Raw genomic sequence first — 18,987 nt, forward strand, 5'->3', positions numbered from 1 at the left:
CTCCCCCCCCCATCGCTCGCATCACCGCCTGAACCATCCCCCCCTCCCGGGTCCCTGGAGAAACTGTCTTCCACAAAACTGGTCCCTGGTGCCAAAAAGGTTGGGGACCACTGTAGTAGGGGACAAAATTGAGCGCAACTTGGGATGTGCATGTAGGAGTCGTTCAGGAGAGTGTCTGTTCATTCATTCAGTCCACATTTGTTGAGTAGCCGCTATTTGCCAGAAGCTATTCTAGGTGCTTGGAAATGCATCAGTTAACATGACAGAGAAAGCAAAACAGCAAATTCCCATGCAACTTCTATTCTCAAGCAGGAGAGAAATAAACAGCAAACACTTCGTAATGGACTTAATTATATGTTAAAGGTGACAAGTGTATGGAAAAAGAAAAATAAGAGGGCAGGGCTGGAAGACTGGTTTGGGGCACGGGCTGCACCTGTAATTGAGTGATGAAGGTGGGCTTCATTGAGAAGGTTGTATCTGAACGCAGATTTGGAGGAGGTGCAAGAATGCACCACGTGACCATCTCAGGGAAGAGCATCCCAGGCAGGGGCATGACCCACACCAAGGATTTATGGTGGTGGAACAGACGGAGGCCATTGCCACTGGAGCAAAGCCAGTGTGGACAGCAGCAGCAGGTGTGACACAGAGACACAGCAGGGCCAGGTCATACGGGCCTTGGGGATCATAGGAAGAACTTGTGATTTTACTCTGAGAGAAATGAGGAGCCATTGACAGGTCTTGAGCAGAGGAGTGACTTGAAAAAGTAACTGGACTTTTTTCTTTAAAGCCTCCCTCTGGTTACTGTGTGGAGAACAGACTGTTGGTGCGGGAAGGGGGAGGGTTGTTGCTAAGAGCAGAAGCAGAGAGGACAGAGAGGAGGCCCCTGCAGTAATCCAGGTGACAGGTGATGGTGGCTTGAGCCTAGGTGGTAGCAGTGGAGTGGATTCTGGGTATATCCTGAAGGTAGACCCAACAAAATATCCTGCCAGACTGAATAGGGAATGTGAGAGAAAAAGAGGAAACAAGGATGACTCCAAGGTTTAGGGCCTGAACGATGGACGGTTAGAATCTGAGATAAGCATGAAATGTAACAGATTCCCGTACAGAGACCCCTGCAGAGTTCCAAAGTCAGGAGGCATCACCACCCCATCCCTTTGCCTGAAAAAGTAAAACAGTGAACTCTGGTCCATGAGCCCATGAGTGAAGCAGAGCCCTTTTGCCAACATCCCATTTTGCAAAACCGGAGCTCAGGCACAGAGGAGGAGTTTCAAAGAGCCTCACTTTGGGACACGTAAAGTAGCAAGGGTCAAGGTCATTGGCTATAGCTCCCCCTTCAAGGGTGGCTCTTGGGTGAATGAAGATCTTTCAGCTCCAGATGTTGGTGCAGTCTTTGAGAGTTAATTCTCTAAACGCAAAAACACCAGGCTCAGAAGTGCCCTGAGGTTGGCTGCCATATGCAGCTGGCAAGCATCCCCTGAAATCAGCAGATGAATAGAGCACTTATTGATATAAATATCATCACCACAACAGCTGGGCGTCTTGCGAAAATAAACAATGACACAGCGTGAGCCTCAGAAAAGCCGCCCTCAGCACCTGGAGGGGTGGCGCTTTGAAGTGGCATCAGCACTTGTCTGCCAGCCTGCCCATGCTGAGGCAGCCTACGACTTTGGCCAGTCCAGCAACACAGACAGGTCTGCCATAGGTCCTGAGTATTGTTAGATTGCTCCCAAGAGGACCAGTGCCACATCCTGTGGTTTGACTGGGGACCAAGCGGTAAGGGCTTGTGTTGGTGACTACCTGTAATTTGTAGCAAAATAAGCTTGTGCAGAGGATGAAAGATCTCCAGGTGCTTTATTTTCTTGCGCTGCTGCCCAAATCTGTCTGCTTCTGCTCAGAATCCTATACCACGTCATTCAATCAGCCATCCCCAGCCGCGGATATTTCTCCATTCTCCGTAGTGGCTGCTGTTCAAAGACAGTTACGAGCAGTGGGGGGCTCAAGATAAAGACTCCCAAAGCAATTTCATTGACCTTAGAGATTTTTTTAAGCTCTTTGGGACTCCAAAGGGCTGTGGTCAGATTAGTAGGGCAAAATCCTAACCACAACATCCAACGAATGACACTGTGGTTTCTGATGGGCACATCGGGAAGAACCTCTTCAACTACACCCAATAGCATTGACAAGATCTCTTCCATCTTTGTGGGCTCTATGATGAGACCAGAGTCCATGGGGACCAGACAGCAGAGAGAAGCCCTCTTCTTGGTCAGGCCACACCCACTATCTTGTTTAGAATCCTCTATGCCCACCATGGGGTGGGTCTGTGTGGTAGACAGAATCTTGGCCCCCCAAAGATGTCCACATCCTAATCCCTAAATCTATGAAGGTATGAATGGTAAATGGGAATTTGCAAATGTGATGAAGTTCAGGATCTTGAGATATGTAGATTGTCCTGGGTTATCCAGGTGACCCTGCTGTTAGAGTCTTTATAAGAGGGAGGCAGGAGGATGAGAGTCAGGAACAGATCGTGTGACAGTGGAAGCAGAAATTGGAGTGATGGGGCCACAAGTCAAGGAATGCTGGCAGCTTCTAAAACTGGAAAAGATGAAGAATGGCCTCTCCTCTAGAGACTCCAGAAAGGAACACAGACAGCTGACACTTTGATTTTAACCCCTGAAGCCTCATTTCAGATTTCTAACCTCCAGGTAAGAAATTTGTGTGGTTTTAAGCCACTGCATTCGTGGCAATTTGCTACAGCAGTTCCAAGAAGCTAAGACAGGCAGCAAAAATGAAAACAGAAATTCAGACCGAGAAGTGTAGGAGTTAGAGCCCGCGCAGAGTGTGAGAGTGAAATCCTGGGGAAAGCCAGAATCAGCCTGGGGTACCAGACTGGAAAGTGGCTTGAGCTGGAGAAATCCATGTCTGAATCAGTGTCCAACGGGAGCCGTGAGGGCGCAGGCTGGGGAGAGGCAAGGAGAAGGCAGATGGCCACCTCACCAGTGGCAAGAGGCGTGCTGAGCCAGAGGGAGGTCTTTTAAAGGTCAAGGAGCACGCTTTCTGGGCCACATTCAATCACGCATTCATCAACATACATTTACTGAGAACCTACCAGTGTGCCGGGCACAAACCTAGACACAGCAAAGCACAAAAGAGGCACAAAAAAATCCCCAATCCCCATGGAGCAGGTGTTCTAGGGAAGTAATATCCACCTCCTAGACTCTCTTTGGCATCAGACAGGCTGGAAACATCTTTAGCTGGAACCATCGCACCAGGACCCTCAAGCTGTGGGGAGAAGCTGAGCAGGAAGCAGAAGGGATGGGAGAACCTGGTCCAGGCAGCATGTCATGTTGCCCCAAGCGCTGCGGGCAGGCAGCGCCGGAGGAACCAGCAGGGGATGACCACCGCGACCCCACCCGGCCTGGAGTCAGGTTTGGGGGTCAACGAGACCTGGCCTCATTTCTGTTGTTTCCATAGAATAAGTGCTGGGGCTTTAGCATTCCTTGAATATTCTACTCATTTATGATATTGGCTCTGCTTGGAGGATCCCCTGAGCTTCTCAGTATTTTACTTGTCTCTAATTCTAGGCAGTACACTTTACCTTGCTTACATCTTAGAGATTTTATAAACTAAGGGTTCTCCAAACACCTTTCAATATTTCCCATGTCTTCCCTCCAAAGACTTGCCACTTTGAAAGCCTTTATTTCCCAAACCGTATTGACTAATTAATAATGTATAACCGTCTCAATGCATTTCTGATCTGCAGGCCATAGACAGAGCTAAAACAATGGGGTGCTTTAAAGCCAGAGACTCGGTGTCCGCCACTCAGGACAACGGTGTGATCCCCTTTGGCTTTTAAGACCTTGGAGATAGCTCGTTGGCTTCTCCTGCCAACTTTATAGACGCCAGTGTGGAAGCCACCGGTCTGACCCAGGTCCACTTCCTCTCATTTTGCAGGTCAGGAAGCTGAGGCCCAGGCAGGCTTTGTGCAAAGTCCCACAGCCACCCCTGACCCAGGCCCAGGGCCCCCTGCCAGGGATGGTGAAGACTTTTGCCGCCGTTTACACAGCAGGATTTCCAGGGCCCCCGTGCCTGATAAGCAATGGCTTGCTGGTACCTGGGTATATGGAGCAGGAAGGAATGTTGCTTACTTTAAAACAAACAAGAGCCCCAGTTCTGAACTCCCGCCGTGGAAAGTCTGAGAGTTCAGGCGATGCAAAGCCAAGTGAAAAGGTGAGGGAGGTGAGGGCCAAGAACATGCCTTCCCACGGAGCTTCTGGAAGTGAGAGAGGCAAGCTTGTCATCCTCCCAGGAAGAAAGCGGGGGCGATGTTTCAGAGATGTCTTTTCTTGTCATTGTGCCTGGAAGGCAAATAGCAAGCACTGATATCCCCATTTTTATCTTGGCTTGTGAAAACACAGCCTAACATGCTAGCAAAATACACGGGATGCCCAAGTCTGTGTCTCCGCATTGCAAGGGGTCGTGTTTCTGTCTCAGCCCCCACTGGAACAGTAGAATAAGGAGTTTGGGGTCAAGAGACCTGAGTTCAAGTTCTAGCCTTGCCACTTGCTGCATTGCCTTAAGCCAGTTTCCTACCTTGTCAAAGTCTCAGTGTTATCATCTATGAAGTTCGTATAACTCAGATGCCAGCCAAGTTCACTCTATCTTTGAAGATTTAAATAAAATAGGCTCTGTTTCCTCTTCCCCTTCCTGTGGGAAATTCCACTGTCCACCCCCAAGATTTCTGGGAATTCCAAGGGGGTCCTGTATTCATGTCCACTTCCAAGTTCCAGCTCAGGCTTTACTGGAGGCAACGTGGGGTTCATATCCCAGCAACGCCCGTGGCTGAAGGTGGAACATCGCATGTCCCGGTTCTTAAACCCCACCTGTCTCCTCACACCTGGCGGCTGGCAGCACGTCTTCTCCCCCCACCCTGTTGACCAAACCACTTTCTTCCTTCCTCCCCTATTCTTCCACCCCTCCCCCAAAAGCTGTTCCATTCTTAAGCTGCATAATTCATCTGTCTCTTTATTACCTCCTTCCAAAACCTGCCCTGAGCCTTTGCCTTCCACCCACCCTACTTCCTCTGTAGATATTTTCCTAAACTCCCACCCTTCCTTCCCGGAAACAAACTCTGATGTACCTAAGAGTGAGTTTCCACCCACTACATGGAATTGCAGTATCACCTCGTGGGACGATGGATAGGTGAATGGAGAATGGATGGGCAAATGTGCTTTGATTATGGTCCATGTGCCTCTCTCTCTCTCTCCCTGGATTCACGCCCTCCTCTTCCCCTACAGTCTGTCTTCCTTACCTAGCCACAGTGTTAAAGCCAATGGTATGTTTTGGGCTCTTTATGGAAGTCTATTTAAATGAATTTTGTCATCACTGATCTGAATTTTAAAACCAATTCAAGTAACTCTTATATTTTTCTCTTAAAAATACTAATCCACTTCACCTTTAAGTGGCCTGGGATTGATTCCCTCCTATGGATCACAGGGACCTTGATAAGTAGAGTCCTTCATCTCTGGAAGCTATATTACTTGGCTTTTCCATTTTATCAAAGTATTTTTTTAATTAACAAAAGGCATAACTAAGGTGCACTGAAATTGCTTTAGAATTGTTTATTCCAAAAATAGGCCCATATGCTAGTTTTCATTTAACTCATCAGAGCGTGTTTATTTCAGCGACTAACAAGCTTTCTGATTCCATCAGCAAGAAAATGATGTCTAACAGGGAGGCAGCCTTGGTGTTTGTTAGATTTCATGTGTGAACGTGCACCCCCGAAGGACATCTTTCTGTGGCCCAAGCAGCAGTGGAGATCACTAGGTGGAATAATGCATGGCAGCTGTTGCAGGGCTATCCACACAGGCTTCATGACTTCCGCTTGGTTTAACTTGTTCTGACAATAAATAGCAAAAGCCCCTCTGCTTTTCCAGGAGAAGCATGGCCGTTTCTAAATCAGCAGCAGCAGGTGCAGTGGCTTCCCTCCCCGGCCCCCCAGGTGTGGTCATCAGCCCGGCCGTGTGCATCTGCAGTGGCGAGGCCCTCCCTATGGGCAGGAAACACCACCCCTCCTAGACGGATGGGTAAGAAAGGGAGGAGAAGCAGAGCACCAGGATATAAGGTAGGAAAAGGCTGGGCTATAGGCTAAAGGATTGGAATCTATCATGGAGACAACTACTGCAAAAGTTTCCCATCTAAGGAAGAAAGTAACAATGTTACATTGAGTGTATGTGTGGCCCCAGGTCAGCTGGGTCCTTGTGGTTTTAGACCGCCAAGTGGACTTCCTTGAACCCCCTATTTCCAGGGCCTTAAGAAACCATAAACTCCTCTCCCCAAGATTTCTATAACCTTTTGTTTCTCTTTTTAAATTTATTTTAAATTTTTAAATTTTTAATATAATTTTAAAGGTTACTTTCCATTTACAGTTATTACAAAATATTGGCTAGATTCCCTGTGTTGTACAGTACATCCTGGAGCCTATCTTACACCCAATAGTTTGTACCTGCCACTCCCCCACCCCTTGATTACCCCTCCCCCTCCACTGGTAACCACTAGTTTGTTCTCTATATATGTCTGCTTCTTTTTTGTTATATTCACTAGTTTATTGTGTTTTTTAGATTCCATATGTAAGTGATATCATACAATATTTGTCTTTGTCTGACTTATTTCATTTAGCACAATGCCCTCCAAGTCCAGCCACGTTGCTCCAAAGGCAAAATTTCATTCTTTTTTATACTGAGTAGTATTCCATTGTGTATATATACAACATTTTCTTTATCCATTCATCGGTTGGTGGTCACTTAGGTTGCTTTCATATCTTGACAATTGTAAATAATGCTGCTATGAACACTGGGGTGCAAGTATCTTTTTGAATTAGTGCTTTTGGGTTTTTTTGGATATATACTCAGGAGTAGAATTGCTGGGTCATATGGTAGTTCTATTTTTAATTTTTTGAGAAACCTCCATACTGTTTTCCACAGTGGCAGCACCAATTTACATTCCCACCAACAGTGTACAAGGGTTCCCTTTTCTCCACATCCTTGCCAATATTTATTATTTGTGTTCTTTTTGATGATGGCCATTCTGACAGGTATGAGGTGATACCTCCTTGTGGTTTTGATTTGCATTTCCCTGATGATTAGCTATGTTGAGAATCTTTTCATATGCCTCTTGGGCATCTGCATTTCCTCTTTGGAAAAATGTCTATTCAGCAGAATTTTTCAATCAGCAGAATTAAAAAATGTGAGTTGTATGAGCTGTATATATATATATGTTGGATATTAATCCCTTATTAGTCATATCATTTGCAATGATATTCTCCCATTCAGTAGGTTGTCTTTTCATTTTGTCGGTGGTTTCCTTTGTTGTGCAAAAGCTTTTAATTAGGTCCCATTTATTTATTTTTGCTTTTATTTCCTTTACTTTAGGAGATGGATCCAAAAAAATATTGCTGCAACTTATGTCAAAGAGTGTTCTGCCTATGTTTTCCTCCAGGAGTTTTATAGTATCTGGTCTTACATTTAGATCGTCAATCCATTTTGAGTTTATTTTTGTGTATAGTGTTAGAGAATGCTCTAATTTCATTCTTTTGCATGTGCTGTCCAGTTTTCCCAACACTACTTATTGAAGAGACTGTCTTTTCTGCATTGTATATTCTTGCTTCCTTTGTTGTAGATTAATTGACCATAAGTGCATGGGTTTATTTCTGGGCTTTCTATCCTGTTCCATTGATCTATGGTTCTGTTTTTGTGCCAGTACCATACTGTTTTGATTACTGTAGCACTGTAGTAGAGTCTGAAGTCAGGGAGCATGATTCCTCCAGCTCCATTCTTCTTTCTCAAGATTGTTTTGGCTCTTCAGGGTCTTTTATGTTTCCATACAAATTTTTTAATTATTTGTTCTAGTTCTGTGAAAAATGCCATTGGTATTTTGATAGAGAGTGCATTGAGTCTGTAGATTGCCTTGGATATTATGGTCATTTTAACAATATTTATTCCTCTAATCCAAGAACACAGTATATCGTTCCATCTCTTTGTGTCTTCAGTTTGTTTCATCCGTGTCTTATAGTTTTTGGAGTACAGGTCTTTTGCCTCCTTAGGTAGGTTTATTCCTAGTTATTTTATTCTTTTTGATGCAGTGGTACATGGGATTTTCTTAATTTCTCTGATATTTTGTTGTTACTGTATAGAAATGCAACAGATTTCTGTATATTAATTTTGTATCCTGCAACTTTACTGAATTCATTGATGAGCTCTAGTGGTTTTCTGGTGGCGTCTTTAGGATTTTCTATGTATAGTATCGTGCCGTCTGCAAACAGTGACAGTTTTACTTTTTCCTTTCCAATTTTGATTCATTTTATTTCCTTTTCTTCTCTGATTGCTGTGGCTAGGACTTCCAAAACTATGTTGAATAAGAGTGGCAAGAGTGGACATCCTTGTCTTGTTCCTGATCTTAAAGGAAATGCTTTCAGCTTTTCACCATTGAGTGTGATGTTAGCTGTGGGTTTGCCACATATGGCCTTTATTATGTTGAGGTGTGTTCCCTCTCTGCCCACTTTTTATTGTAGTATTGTAGAGAGTTTTTATCGTAAATGGATGTTGAATTTTATCAGAAGCTTTTCTGCATCTATTGAGGTCATCATACAGTTTTTCTTCTTCAATTTGTTAATGTGGTGTATCACATTGATTTACAGATATTAAAAATCCTTCCATTCCTTGGATAAATCCCATTTGATCATGGTGTATGATCCTTTTAATGTATTATTGGATTCGGTTTGCTAGTATTTTGTTGAGGATTTTTGCATCTAGGTTCATCAGTGATATTGGCCTGTAGTGTGTGTGTGTGTGTGGTGTGTGTGATATCTTTGTCTGGTTTTGGTATCAGGAGGGTGCTGGCCTCATAGAATGAATTCGGGAATGTTCCTTCCTCTGCAATTTTTTGGAATAGTTTCAGAAGGATAGGTGTTAACTCTTCTCTAAATGTTTGGTAAAAAATTCACCTGTGAAGCCATCTGGTCCTAGACTTTTGTTTGTTGGGAGTTTTTTAATTACTGATTCAATTTCATTACTGGTAATTGGTCTGTTCCTATTTTCTTGTTCTTAGTTCAATCTTGGGAGATTATATCTTTCTAATAATTTGGCCATTTCTTCTAAGTTGTCCATTTTATCGGCATGTAGTTCATAGTAGTCGTTTACAATCATTTGTATTTCTGTGGTGTCAGTTGTAACTTCTTTTTCATTTCTGATTTTATTGATTTGGGCCCTCTCCCTTTTCTACTTGATGAATCTGGCTAAAGGTTTGTCAATTTTGTTTCTTTTCAAAGAACCAGCTTTTAATTTCATTGATCTTTTCTATTTTTTTTTAGTCTCTATTTCTGCTCTGATCCTTCTTTCTTTCCTTCTACTAACTTTGGGGGTTTTCTTGTTCTTCTTTCCCTAGTTGCTTTAGATGTAAGGTTAGGTTGTTTGAGATGTTTCTTGTTTCCGGTGGTAAGTTTGTATCACTATGAACCTCCCTCTTAGCATTGCTTTTGCTACATCCCATAGGTTTTGGATCGTCATGTTTTCGTTTTCATTGTCTCTAGGTATTTTTTGATTTCCTCTTTGATTTCTGCAGTGATCCATTGGTTGTTTAGTAGCATATTGGTTAGCCTCCACATGTTTGTGTTTTTTTGCAGGTTTCTTCTTGTAGTTGATTTCTAGTTTCATAGTGTTGTGGTCGGAAAAGACGCTTGATATGATTTCAACTTTCTGAAATTTACCAAGGTTTGTTTTGTGGCCTAGCATGTGATCTATCCGGAAGAATGTTCCATGTGCACTTGAAGAGAATGTGTATTCTGCTGCTTTTGGATGGAATGCTCTTTATAGATCAGTTAAGTTCATTTGGTCTAATGTGTCATTTAAGGCCTGTGTTTCCTTATTGATTTTCTGTCTGGATCATCTGTCCATTGATATAAGTGGGATGTTAAAGTCCCCTACAATTATTGTGTTACTGTCGATTTCTCCTTTCATGTCTGTTAATATTTGTCTCATATATTTAGGTGCCCCTATGTTGGATGCATATATATTTACAATTGTTGTATCTTCTTGGATTGATCCCTTGATCATTATGTAGTGCCCTTCTTTGTATCTTGTAACAGTCTTTCTTTATTTTAAAGTCTACTTTGTCTGATGTAAGTATTGCTACTCTGACTTTCTTTTGATTTCCATTTGCATGGAATACCTTTTTCCATCTCCTCACTTCTAGTCTGTATGTGTCTCTAGAGCTGAAGTGAGTCTCTTGTAGGAAGCATATATACGGGTCTTGTTTTTGTATCCATTCAGCCACTCTGTGTCTTTCTTTTGGTTGGAGCATTTAGTCCATTTACATTTAAGGTAATTGCTGATATGTATGTTCTTATTGCTGTTTTGTTAATTGTTTTGGATTTGGTTTTTTCCCCTTTCTTCTTCTTTTCTTCTCTCGTGATTTGATGACTATCTTCAATGTTACGTTTGGATTTCTTTTTCTTTTTTGTGTGTCTATCTATTATAGATTTTTGGTTTACAGTTACCATGACGTTTTTGTATAGCAGGCTTTATATATAGATGTGATTATTTTAAGTTGATGACCTCTTAATTTCAAATGCATTTTTAAAACCCTACATTTGTACTCTCCTCCCCTCATGATTACTGTTTTTGATGTCATATTTGATCTAATTGTTTTGTGTATCCCTTAACTGCTTATTGTGGATATAGATGATTTTACTACTTTTATCTTTTAACCTCCCTACTAGCTTTGTGTGTGGGTGATTTCCTACCTTTACTGTATGTTTGCCTTCACTGGTGAGCTTTTTCATTTTGTAATTTCCTTGTTTCTAGTTGTGGCCTTTTCTTTTTTGCCTAGAGATCATTTAACATTTGTTGCAAAGCTGGTTTGATGGTGCTGAACTCTTTCAGCTTTTGCTTATCTGTAAAGCTTTGGATTTCTCTATCAAATCTGAACGAGAGCCTTGCTGGGTAAAGTATTCTTGGTTGTAGATTTTCCCCTTTCATCACTTTAAATATATCATGCCACTCCCTTCTGGCCTGCAGAGTTTCTGCTGAAAAATCAGCTGATAGCCTTATGGGAGTGCCCTTGTATGTTATTTGTTGCTTTTCCCTTGCTGCTTTTAATATTCTCTATTTATCTTTTTGTCATTTTAATTACAATGTGTCTTGGTGTATTCCTCTTTGGGTTAATCCCGTATGGGACTTTCTGCACTTCCTAGACTTGGGTGATTGTTTCCTTTCCGTGGTTAGGGAAGTTTTTAGCTATTATGTCTTCAAATATTTTCTCAGGTCCTTTCTCTTCTCCTTCTGAGACCCCTATAATGTGAATATTAGTGCTCTAGATATTGTCCCAGAGGTCTCTTAAACTGTCCTCATTTCTTTTCATTATTTCTTCTGTTCAGTGGCAGTGATTTCCATTACTCTGTCTTCCAGCTCACTGATCCATTCCTCCATATCATTTAGTCTACTATTGATTCCTTCTAGTGTATTTTTCATTTCATTTTTTGTACTCTTCATCTCTGTTCAGTTGTTATCTATTCTCTTTGTTTAAAACTTCTAACTTCTCCCTCTGTACATCCATTCTTCTTCTGAGTTCTTTGATCATCTTTATGATCATTACTCTGAACTTTTTCTTGGGTATATTGCCTATCTATCTATCTCCACTTCACTTAATTCTTCTTATGGGGTTTTATCTTGTTTCTTCTTCTGGAACATGTTCCTCTGCCACCCCATTTTGTCTGAGTTGCTATTTGTATTTTTATATATGTGGTTGGTAGGTTAGTTTAGTTTACGTTTCTCAACCTTGCATAAGTGGCCTCCTGTAGAAGATGTCCTATGCATCCCAGCAGTGCACTCCCCTCTCATCACCCAAGGTATATGCTCTTGGGATGCCCCCTAAGAGGGCTGCATGGGTCCTTCTGTTGTGGCGGCCTATGCAGGCAGTCTGGTAGGCTTGGTCGGCCCCTGGCCCAGTTGGTTGGTTGCCAAGCTCTGCCTTGTACAGATGCTGCTAGTTGGTGTGGCCTGGTCACAGGGCACTGGCTGCAGAACCCTAGGGGTGTCCCAGGGCTAGTGCTGGCTCACTGGTGGCCGGAGTCAGGGTCCCAAAGACTCTTGGGCTGTTGCCGATACCCTGGCAGGTAAAGCCAGGTTCAGGGGTTAGTGCCAGGCAAGCAGAGCCAGTTCCTGGAGTCTGGCTGCAGGGCCCAGGGATCCCTGAGCTCATTTCAGGTTGGAGGGGGGCAATTCCTGACACAGTTGGGTATGGGGTCTAGGGTATCTCAAAGCTTGCAGTGGCCTGCTAGTGGCCAGGGCCCAGCTGGTCCCAGGGTAGGCTCTTGCCTACTGTGGGTGGGCTGGGTCTGCAGGCTGTGGGATCATAGTTTTCTTGCATCTGGTGTTTGCCCCCTGGTGGGTGAGGCTGGTCTAGAGGCTAATGTGGGCTTCCTGAAGGGAAGGGCCTATGCCTGCCCACTGGGAAGTGGAGTTGGGTCTTGGCCCTCTGGTGAGCAGGACCATGTCTAGGGGCTTTTCTAGAGGGTTCAGGAAGTCTTTAGGCAGCCTGTCTGCTGATGGGTGGGGCTGTGTCCTTGCCCAGTTAGTTACTTAGCCTGAGGCATCCCAGCACTTGTGCCTATAGGCTTTTGGGTGGGGCTGATGAGCCAGGATGGCAGCCACCAACAGCAGTGTTCACACGGTAGAATGTTCCCAAATATGGCTGCCACCAGTGTCTATGTCCCCAGGGTGAGCCACAGCCATCCCCATCTCTCCGGGAGGCTCTCCAAGACCAGCAGGTAGGTCTGGCCCAGGCTCCTATCAAATCACTGCTGTTGCCCTGGGTCCCAGTGAGTGTGAGATTTTGTGTGCACCCTTTAAGAGTGAAGTCTCTATTTCCCCCAGTCCTGTGGGGCTCCCGAAATCAAGCCCCACTGGCCTTCAAAGCCAAATGCTCTGGGGGATCATCTTCCAAATGCTCTGGGGAGCCCAACGTGGGGCTCAGAACTCTCACTCCTGTGAGAGAACCTCTGTAATGTAATTATTCTCTAGTTTGTGGGTCGCCCACCCAGGCGTATGGGATTTGACTATGTTGTGAGTTTGCCCCTCCTACCTCTCTCTTTGTGGTTCCTTCTTTCTGTCTTTAGTTGCAGAAGATCTTCTGGTGGTAGGTTCCAATCTTTTTCACCAATGGTTGTTCTGCAGATGATAGTTGTGATTTGGGTGTGCTCATGAGAGGAGGTGAGCTCAGGGTCTTTCTACTCCACCATCTTGGTGGCTCTCCTATAAACTGTCGATGCTTATGTGCTCATGGTCTGGCCCTTCAGTTCACATAGAAGTGGAGCTGAGACCACATAAGTAAGTCACCAAGGGAGCAAAGCTCAGTTCCTCACCGGCTTCCACAAGAAACCCCCATGCACACTGAGCATTGTCCGTGTTTGTTATTATAAATTTGCTTAATATTTAGGAGTTTAGGAGTGGGGGGCTCACAGGACACACTGATTCACCTTCAGCCCTTTCACTGGTTCTCTTATGCTCCTACTTTTCCTCTTCCATCTCGTGGGTCCATCTCCTAGGTCCATCTCCTGAGTCCGTCTCCTAGGTCCCTCTCCTAGGTCCCTCTCCTGGGTCCCTCTCCTGGGTCCCTCTCCTGGGTCCCTCTCCTGGGTCCCTCTCAAGAACAACCCATAGGCCTCTCTCCTCCGACATGCAGAACAGTGTCCCCACATCACAGGTGGCACCTGTCCCCACTGCTCTATCAGGCTGGCTGACCAGGAATTTTCACAAGGGCAGTCCTTTGGGTATTATTATCCTAAAGAGAAATTTTCATACGGGCTGCTAAGTAGAGGGAAAAAGACCCTTCACTTTATCTACCTTGTTTTGAGTGACCCTCTCCCACACTGCCAAATAATTATAGCTTACATTTATTGAGTACTCACTAGCTACAGACTCCTGTGCTAAGTAGACACATTCAGATTCACAGCCACTCATCACTTAACCCAGAGATGCTAAGAGATTTGGCCAAGTCACTCAGCTAGGGAGTGACAGGGCTGAGATTTGAGCCCAGGGCGCTTCAAGCAGGAGCCCCATTACCTTTTGCTAAGCTGCATACATGGGCCGAAGTGGTGGTACCCACTGAGGCACAACCCCAGCACTTGGACACCAGGACAGTCTTGAGCTAAACCTTAGAGGACATTTCTTATTGACGAGAATCATTTCCAAGCCCCAAAGGGTCACCAGGAACAGATCATTGGCTTCCCCCATTCTCTCTCCCATTTCCCATGGCTAGATTAAGTGCAGCGTCCTGGCCTGGGGGCAGACCCTGATGATCCTTGGCAGCTCAAACACCACATCTGCCCACACATCACCTGGCTGAATGTCACCCACGCCATTGCTGATGTGGTCTCACGGATTAGGGAACTCAAGTGAAAGGCTGGCTCTGATGTAGGATTAGAAGGACCCTGCAACCTTTCCCAGCCCTCTGGACATCATGATGGAGAGTGACCTGGAAAATCAAATGCAGAGAAGTGTCCCAAAATAAAGGAGTCTTGTTTGAGGCAGAGTAGAACCTATTAGCTTGAGAAATTGGTCTGGAAATCTTATTAAAAGAGACAAATCGTTCCACATTCTCTCCAGACTGAAAATATTGGGGATAATAGACTTTCCTTGATGCCTTGGACCCATGTACCTCATGTCAGGATCAGAGCCAACCTCTGGCAAGGCACGATTCAATGCAGGTAATAAAGGCAATTATTTTTTTTAAATTGGCAGTTCTGATTAATTCTGGTTTCTCTGGCCAGCCACAGACTTATCTGTACCGGTCCCTCATTACTGTGAAGGTTGCAGGTCAGAAGAGCCAATGGCAAAGAGAAATGAAGTTCAAGTTGTGGATTTGTCATTACTGCACAGCTCAGCAGATGACTGTCCAGCCGCAGAGACCTCTGTGACCAGCACTCCCCACCTACACACACACACACACACACACACACACACACACACACACACACACACACCCCTCCTCTCTCAGTATTCTCAATTAATCCCCGATGGAGACGCCAGGAAAGCAAGGCACCATTGCATTATGAAACTTAATCTTGCTTACCTTTGCTATTTAAGATGGGTGATAAGAGGAAGAATTCTTCAAATTTATATGTTAGCTATTATCATTATTGTTGTTATTTTTGTTGAGCACTGAGAAGTTCAAGAATGATATGAATCGCTGGAATGTCGTGGATGCTGGCACTCTGCTAAGGGCTTTCTTCCCATGTGTTCTCTCTTTATCCTTAGAACAGCTCTATAGGACAAGAGTTGGCCAACCTTCTCTGCAGAAAGAACCAGATAGGAAATACTTTAGGTTTTGCAGGCTGTGTGGTCTCTGTCACAACTACTCAAACCTGCCATTATAGCTTGAAGGCAACCACAGAAAGTATGTAAATGGCTAATATAGCTAGATTTCAATAAAGCTTTATTTACAGAATCAGACGGCTGGCCAGGTTTGGCCAGTGGGCCATAATGTGAACAAATGTTATCCCTAAGCTGGAGTTTAGGTTCCACAGCTAGGAAGGTGGGAGATGTGTGCTTTTGTCTCCTACGGTCTCCCTCCTCCCTGCTCCTCCATTCTGCCTCTAGTTCTGGAGGAAGGATAGAATCAAAAAAGTTTTAGCATGTGACTACCCAGGGTGAGTTGGCTGTTCTCTCAATGAAAGGGAAAGCGATCACTTTCATGAAAATCCTGCATCCGTGGTGGTTATGAGGACGCCACCGGATTGCCGTGGGTAGCCTCTGCCCATCTAGGTCCTTGTCTGCAAGCTCAGCATAGGCTGTGGCAGACCCCACTGAGATGCCAGGATCTCAGAAGCTTTGGTGGGTCTTTGAGTCTCAGCTACATCTTCTGGGCAACCCCCAGGTGAAAAGGCTTTCTAACACGTGGCCTCTTGGTCCATGCTGGGGTGGTCCCAGCGAGCCTGCAGCCTCAATCTTAGCTCTCCTCCTTGCCCCTGGACAGTGTCCATCTCCACGCCCCTTGGGAACCAGGAGTTGAGGAAGCATGCTTTGCCTTACTCTGAGCCACAACCTGTGCCACCTACCTTAATATTCTTTCCCCAACTATAGTCATCTAGTGACTCAACAGATACGGGGCATAAAGTATCTGTCTCTCACTCTTGATGACACTATAAACTAAAGGGACAATTTATGATCTTAGGCCAGGCTTAGTCTCTGCACCATTGCGAACTGGGGCCAGATTCCTCTCAGGGGAGCCATCACATGCATTGTAGGATATTTAGCAGCATCCTGGCCTCTACTCACTAGATGCCCATAGCAACCCCCAGGTGTGATCATCAAAAATGTCTCTAGAATTGCCAAATGTCCCCTGGGTGACAGAGCAACCTCTGCTGAGAAGCATTGTCTTAGGTTGAAAAGCAACCACTGCCTTTTGCTCTCAGCTGTAGGTTCTAATTCCAAAAAAATAGGAAAGATAATAGGCAAGATCTCTCAATACCATGTTACATTATCTTTTGGTGCAAGGTAAGCATAATTAGCCCCATTTTACACAGGAGAAACTGAGGCCTGGATGGCACAGCTAGTAAGCAGCAGAGACTGGATTTGGACCCAAGCCTGTCTGATGCCAAAACCTATGTATTTTTTAAAACTACTCATGATCTGATGATGAAATAAACACCGTGAAGGTTTTCCTAGAATGGGGAAAAGTTGCTATGATTTGTGTTGAACTAAAGATTGTAGTTGCCCTACCTCAGAGTGTTCTATCTAACCCTTACAGCAGCACAAAGTAGACAGTATTTTCTCCATTTTACAGATGGGGAAAACTGAGGCCCAGCAAGCCTAACAAATGGTTTGAAATCAGCACAGCAAAGGTGTTTAAGCCTAGTGTTTCTGTGCTCAGAGCTCTGACTTTTCAACAACCAGAAAAATGGGTAGCTGTTCCCCAACAGGAAAGCTGAGCCTAATTTCCTACATAATACTCTACCTTTCTAGCCAATGTGTCCTGCAGGCAGTAAGAAAGGTTTCATGATAAATGAAACCAATGCCCCCGGCCCCTGACCTTGGCCTTTTTCTGTGACCCCTTTCCTTACCTCAGCTCTGTATGCAGTACTGGCCTGAGAAGACCTCGGGGTGCTACGGGCCCATCCAGGTGGAATTCGTCTCCGCAGACATCGATGAGGACATCATCCACAGAATATTCCGCATCTGTAACATGGCTCGGGTAAGTGTACGGCCACCACTGCTTCCCGGACTCCTCCTTCCCAAAACAGATGGAAGCTGCCGGGAGAGGACCCCACAGGCCAGCCAGGACTCTGTGCTGTCCTCTCCTGTTCATCTCGTCCTTGGGGAAGTGATGCCTTGGCCAATTCCGGCTCCAGACCCAGCAATGGCTCCCACACACAGAGACACACAGGGGGACATCCAGACTGCCATCTGCCTGTTTCCTGACACACTTGCTGCCATGTAGACACAAATTCTCAGAATGTAGTGCTTCCCTGCTGTGTCACGCTGTTTCGCGCTGAGTTGATGCAGCCTTTGATTGGATCCAGTAAGCTTTGGGCTAGATGGTGGGAACACCAAGATGGGAAATAATAAGTTGCTTCCATGAGGAATTTCACTGCTGGGTGGAGGAGTATTGGGTGGGAGGGAACAGATGAGTCATCTATGAAACGGTGGCTAACTAAAGTGACCTTGGTCTTTACTGGGGGCTCGTGGTGAACAGGATGCAGTCCCTGCCCTCAGAATTCGCTATCTAATGGGAAAGCAAAACGTGTTTTGGCTCATGAACTGCAGAAAGAGAGAAGAATCCTGCCCAGTATTCAGGGAAGGCTTTCCTAGCGAGAGGGGCATTTGAATTGGGTTTTGAGGACTGAGTAGAAGTTTTTCAGGTAGAGGAGGGATGCAGAGCAGTCATGGCAGGAGAATCAGTGTGCACTGAGGTGTAGAGGTGGGTATGGGGATAGTGTGTGACTCTCCCCATGAGGACATTATAGCGTAGACCCCATTTATTCCATCTTCCACTGCAATGCTGCAGCCTCCAGGGTATCTGGAGGGCCTGCATCCCTAAGCATCCCCAGCAGAACAGCCCTAATAGCCTCTCTGTTCTCAGCCACAGGATGGGTATCGTATAGTCCAGCACCTCCAGTACATTGGCTGGCCTGCCTACCGGGACACGCCCCCCTCCAAGCGCTCTCTGCTCAAAGTGGTCCGACGGCTGGAGAAGTGGCAGGAGCAGTACGATGGGAGGGAGGGACGCACTGTGGTCCACTGCCTGTGAGTATGATGGAGGGGTCTCCAGGGCAACAGGGTGGTGGGTAATGGGACATCCTTGAGGATGCCGCTGGCCACAAATACCAGTCCTAGGCATGCCTGGCCATACCACACCCTTACAGGCCAATAGGAGGGTAGTCAAAGCATTACAGTCCTTTAATGGACTGGGATTGCAGCCATAACGCTATGTGTGGAACAGCTGATTCACAGTCATTCACTTTGCTTCTTAGAACTTAAAGTGATTTGGGGAGAAGTGATGGAGAGGGCCTCACTCTTTAAAAAGGAAGTTGAATCAAAGTCTTCCCTTTTTCAGAATAATATTTCTGGAGCAGGTGGAGGCATTAATAACATCTTACCCTGGAATTGAGTTCAGTCATTTCAAAACCAGCTTATTGTGCCCCCTCTTTCATGTGGTGCACACATGTCAGGAAAATCGGAGAGCTTAGGGAGGGGTGGACAGGGGGCCCTTCCTACTCTGTCCCATGCGATTGTTTTTTAGCCTGCTTTTTTGCAGGAGTACCTTTTATTCGTGTCTTCCCTTGCCGAGGTGACCAGCAGTTTGAGCTGTAGGAAAGCACAGGGGTGTCCTTCTGTCAACAGAGACCTTGGCATCCTTGGAGGGCAGAGACACCAAAACAGACACTGAAATGCAGGCACTGGCCAGTGAATGGAGGGCAACTCTCTGTACTCGAAA

The 18,987-nt window shown here is 45.2% G+C and overlaps 1 protein-coding gene across 1 annotated transcript in view; it reads left to right on the plus strand.

Annotated features, from left to right (window-relative positions):
* PTPRT (protein tyrosine phosphatase receptor type T) overlaps nucleotides 1-18,987 on the plus strand; it is a 776,285-nt gene that overhangs the window by 754,687 nt on the left and 2,611 nt on the right. The window contains exons 28-29 of the mRNA XM_061209812.1: nucleotides 17,119-17,244; nucleotides 18,133-18,296. Coding sequence (XP_061065795.1) covers nucleotides 17,119-17,244; nucleotides 18,133-18,296 — 290 coding nt within the window. The remainder of the gene's footprint in view (nucleotides 1-17,118; nucleotides 17,245-18,132; nucleotides 18,297-18,987) is intronic.

The sequence above is a fragment of the Eubalaena glacialis genome, chromosome 13 (assembly GCF_028564815.1).
Source record: "Eubalaena glacialis isolate mEubGla1 chromosome 13, mEubGla1.1.hap2.+ XY, whole genome shotgun sequence".
Taxonomy (NCBI): domain Eukaryota; kingdom Metazoa; phylum Chordata; class Mammalia; order Artiodactyla; family Balaenidae; genus Eubalaena; species Eubalaena glacialis.